Source organism: Tarenaya hassleriana, unplaced genomic scaffold, assembly GCF_000463585.1.
Source record: "Tarenaya hassleriana unplaced genomic scaffold, ASM46358v1 Cleome18, whole genome shotgun sequence".
NCBI classification, from domain to species: Eukaryota; Viridiplantae; Streptophyta; class Magnoliopsida; order Brassicales; family Cleomaceae; genus Tarenaya; species Tarenaya hassleriana.
Genome location: NW_010965216.1, coordinates 674,684 through 678,129, shown reverse-complemented (window position 1 = coordinate 678,129; position 3,446 = coordinate 674,684). Strand labels below are relative to the sequence as shown.

The window sequence follows — 3,446 nt, the reverse complement described above, 5'->3', positions numbered from 1 at the left end:
CTCGGAAAATAAAAACCAAACAAATCCCTACAAGGGTAAATCCCTAGCTACAGTGAAACGAATACTCACTACCCATAACAACAAACGAGTTCAAATCAATAAGAAGAAACATAGAAACAGATAAAGAAGGCTCGCAGCGATCTCTCGATGACGATTCTTCAATCTCTGCTCCCGGGAAACTCCGTCTTGATTCTCTCTCGAGTTCTCTGGCTTCTCCTGTGATCTCTCGATGATTTCTGAAGTCTAAGACGTCCTCTCTTTATTGGCTTGGCGGCTCGGTTTCTTCCTTTGCTAAAAACGGAAGTCCGGATGCAAAATAGAAAGTTTTTCCGTAATGCAACACGGTCCGTGTCAATTCTCTGTTAAAAATCTGCACTTTAGACATGGACTGAACACGGGCGAGTTTGAATCAACACGGCCGTGTCGAATGACAACACGGTCCATGTCAATTCTCTGAGCAAAACTTCACTTTTTTCAGCACGGACACAACAGGCCGTGTCGAATTAAACACGGTCCGTGTCGATTCTTCAACTCGAACATACTTGACAGATTTGCTCATAACTTTCTGCTCCAATGTCGGATTTGTGCGATCTTTGTGTTTATGCGTAGATATTGAAGAGAGCTTTCCAATAGGTAGAACGCACAATTTGGACTTGTGGAGTAGAAGTTATTGGACTTTCAAGATCTGACTTTTTAGGCTTCGTGTTTTTTTCCTGGAACAACTCCAAATGTTCTCGTTTCGTCTGTGATGTTCCGTAGTCCATGTTTTTCACTCCTTTTGCTCTCGTTTATGCATGAATACATGTTTTGACACCAAAGAAAGTAACCAAGCAATATCGAGACCAAATGTACTCTAGAATGCCTATAAATATGCAAAACCGAGTAAAATTCACTAGACATCTTATACCAAAATATCACCAAAATACATGTTATCAGACCCAATGGTCAGGGACTATCTTCCTATCATTCGGGAGTTGCGAGCTATGCATACTCCGCGCTTCGAAGGCTCACTGAGTCCGGAAGTTACAGAAGAGTTGCTAGTTACCGTAACTCGAGACTTGGAATATGTCCAGTGCCCTCATCGCCACCGAGCTACGATAGCGAGCCATCACCTGGCAAGACAGGCTCGACACTGGTGGGAGAAGGTGGTGCAAGAGATGCCCGAGGGACACCGCTTTACCTGGGAGAAGTTCAAAGGGGAGTTCGAACAAAAATACTACCGTCACCAGAACCAGGAACACCGCTTTACGGAATTCTTGCAGCTGCAACAAGGGAACATGACGGTCCGCGAATATGAAGTGGAGTTCATTCGTTTGCTGATCTATGCAGGACATCTGGTGCCTACGGAGAGGACGAAGATCCAAAAGTTCATCGCTGGACTACGACCCTATCTTCAGAGAAAGATAGAGCTCCACGAGTACCCCACACTGAGCCGTTACATCAGCCAGCTAGAGAAGGCAGAGCGAGGAGAAAAGGAGGAGAAGGAGGAGCGCATCCGAGATCAGAGCCCTTATAGGCGATTCTTCGACACCCGACCTCCGGGGAAGATCAGCCAGACAGGTCAGGGCAGCCAGCTACGAGACAAGGGGAAAGCACCCGCTGGTGGTGCACTACCACCATCACCACCACACCGGGGACCACTAACCTGTTTCCGATGCCAACAGCTGGGATACTTTGCGGTCAACTGCACAACAACCGCAGAGGCCTTGGCGGCGGTTAGACCGCCACGACCATCACCGAGAGCTGGAGTAGCCCCGAGGGTTTATGTCCTTGCAGCTGAGGCAGAGGCACAGGAGGAGGAGGCCGATCCTGGAGAAGAGGAAGATGTTGCCATCACAGGTACTCTTCGTCTTTGCGGTGTTGAGTGTTATACGTTATTTGATACTGGAGCTACCCACAGTTTTTTGAACTTAGAAAAAGCAAATACGGTTTGTACACCATCGGAAGAGATTCTTCCGGTACATGGAACCTTACGGGGTGTATCGCTAGACATCTGCGGTCGTGACTTGGCCGCAGATCTCATAGTGGTACCGATTGGCGGTTATAGCATCATACTGGGCATGGATTGGTTGTCGAAGCACCGAGCTCTGATTGATTGTCAGATGAGGACCATATGGTTTATGGATGCAAGCGGTGGGTTCGAATTTTGGGGAAAATGAGCACCGTCAACGAACCCATTATTTCAGCGCTTAAGGCCGAAAAGATGATCAGAAAGGGTAATGAAGCATTTTTGGTGGTCATCACCGTTACCAAGGAGCTGGAACGCAAATTAGAGGATACTCGAATTGCTCGGGAGTTTCCTGATGTCTTTCCCGACGATCTACCATATTACCGCCAAACCGAGAGGTGGACTTCACCGTCGATGTGCTGCCGGGTACTGAACCAATCACCAAAATCCCGTACCGGATGGCACCGACAGAAATGACAGAGTTGAAGGAATAATCGAACGAATTGATGGAGAAGGGATTCATACAACCCAGCGTTTCACCTTGGGGTTCACCGGTGTTGTTCGTGAAGAAGAAAGACGGGAGCATGAGATTGTGCATTGACTATCGTGGACTCAACCAGGTGACTATCAAAAATCGGTACCGATTGCCGAGGATTGATGAATTACTAGATCAATTTCAAGGGGCTAAGTGGTTCTCGAAGATTGATCTACGATTTGGATACCACCAAATTCGGGTGAAGGCTGAAGACATACAGAAAACGGCATTTCGGACTCGATATGGGCACTTCGAGTTTGTGGTCATGCCATTTGGACTCAGAATGCTCCCGCGGTGTTTATGCAGCTGGTGAATCGCATCTTCATAGATTACTTAGACGAGTTTGTCATCATATTCATCGATGACATTCTTATCTATTCACCAGATCTCCAGACTCATGAAGAACACTTGCGGAAAACGCTGTGGAGATTGAGGGAGAACAAGCTATATCCGAAGTTCAGCAAGTGTGATTTTTGGTTACAGGAGATTGGATTTTTGGATCACGTGGTATCAGCTCAGGGAATTCAGGTGGACCTAGCTAAGATCGAGGCAGTCATGGATTGGAAGCCCCCGACCTTGTCAACAGAGACTAGTAGTTTCCTAGGAATCGCTGGATATTACCAACCCTTCGTGGAAGGCTTTGCGAAGATAGCCTGACCCATGACCAAATTGACCGGGAAGAATGTCAAGTTCGAATGGACTATAGAATGCGAGGCAAGTTTTCAGGAGTTAAAACGGAGACTTTCCTTCGCACCGATCTTGGCATTGTCGCGTTCGGGAGTACTGTATGAAGTGTATACCGATGCATCCAAACAAGGACTAGGCTGTGTGTTGATGCAGAAGCGACACTCATCGCCTACGCATCGAGACAGCTGAAGAAGCATGATGAAAACTACTCCACCCATGACATGGAGTTGGCAGTGGTAGTACATGCTTAGAAAATCTGGAGATCATATTTATATG

General features: G+C 47.1%; 1 protein-coding gene across 1 annotated transcript; it reads left to right on the top strand.

Annotated features, from left to right (window-relative positions):
• The first annotated feature begins 941 nt into the window (after positions 1-941).
• Positions 942-2,159, top strand: LOC104810578. The gene has a single exon (XM_010536926.1). The coding sequence runs from the start codon at positions 942-944 to the stop codon at positions 2,157-2,159; it is 1,218 nt and encodes a 405-aa protein (XP_010535228.1).
• The last annotated feature ends 1,287 nt before the right edge of the window (positions 2,160-3,446 follow it).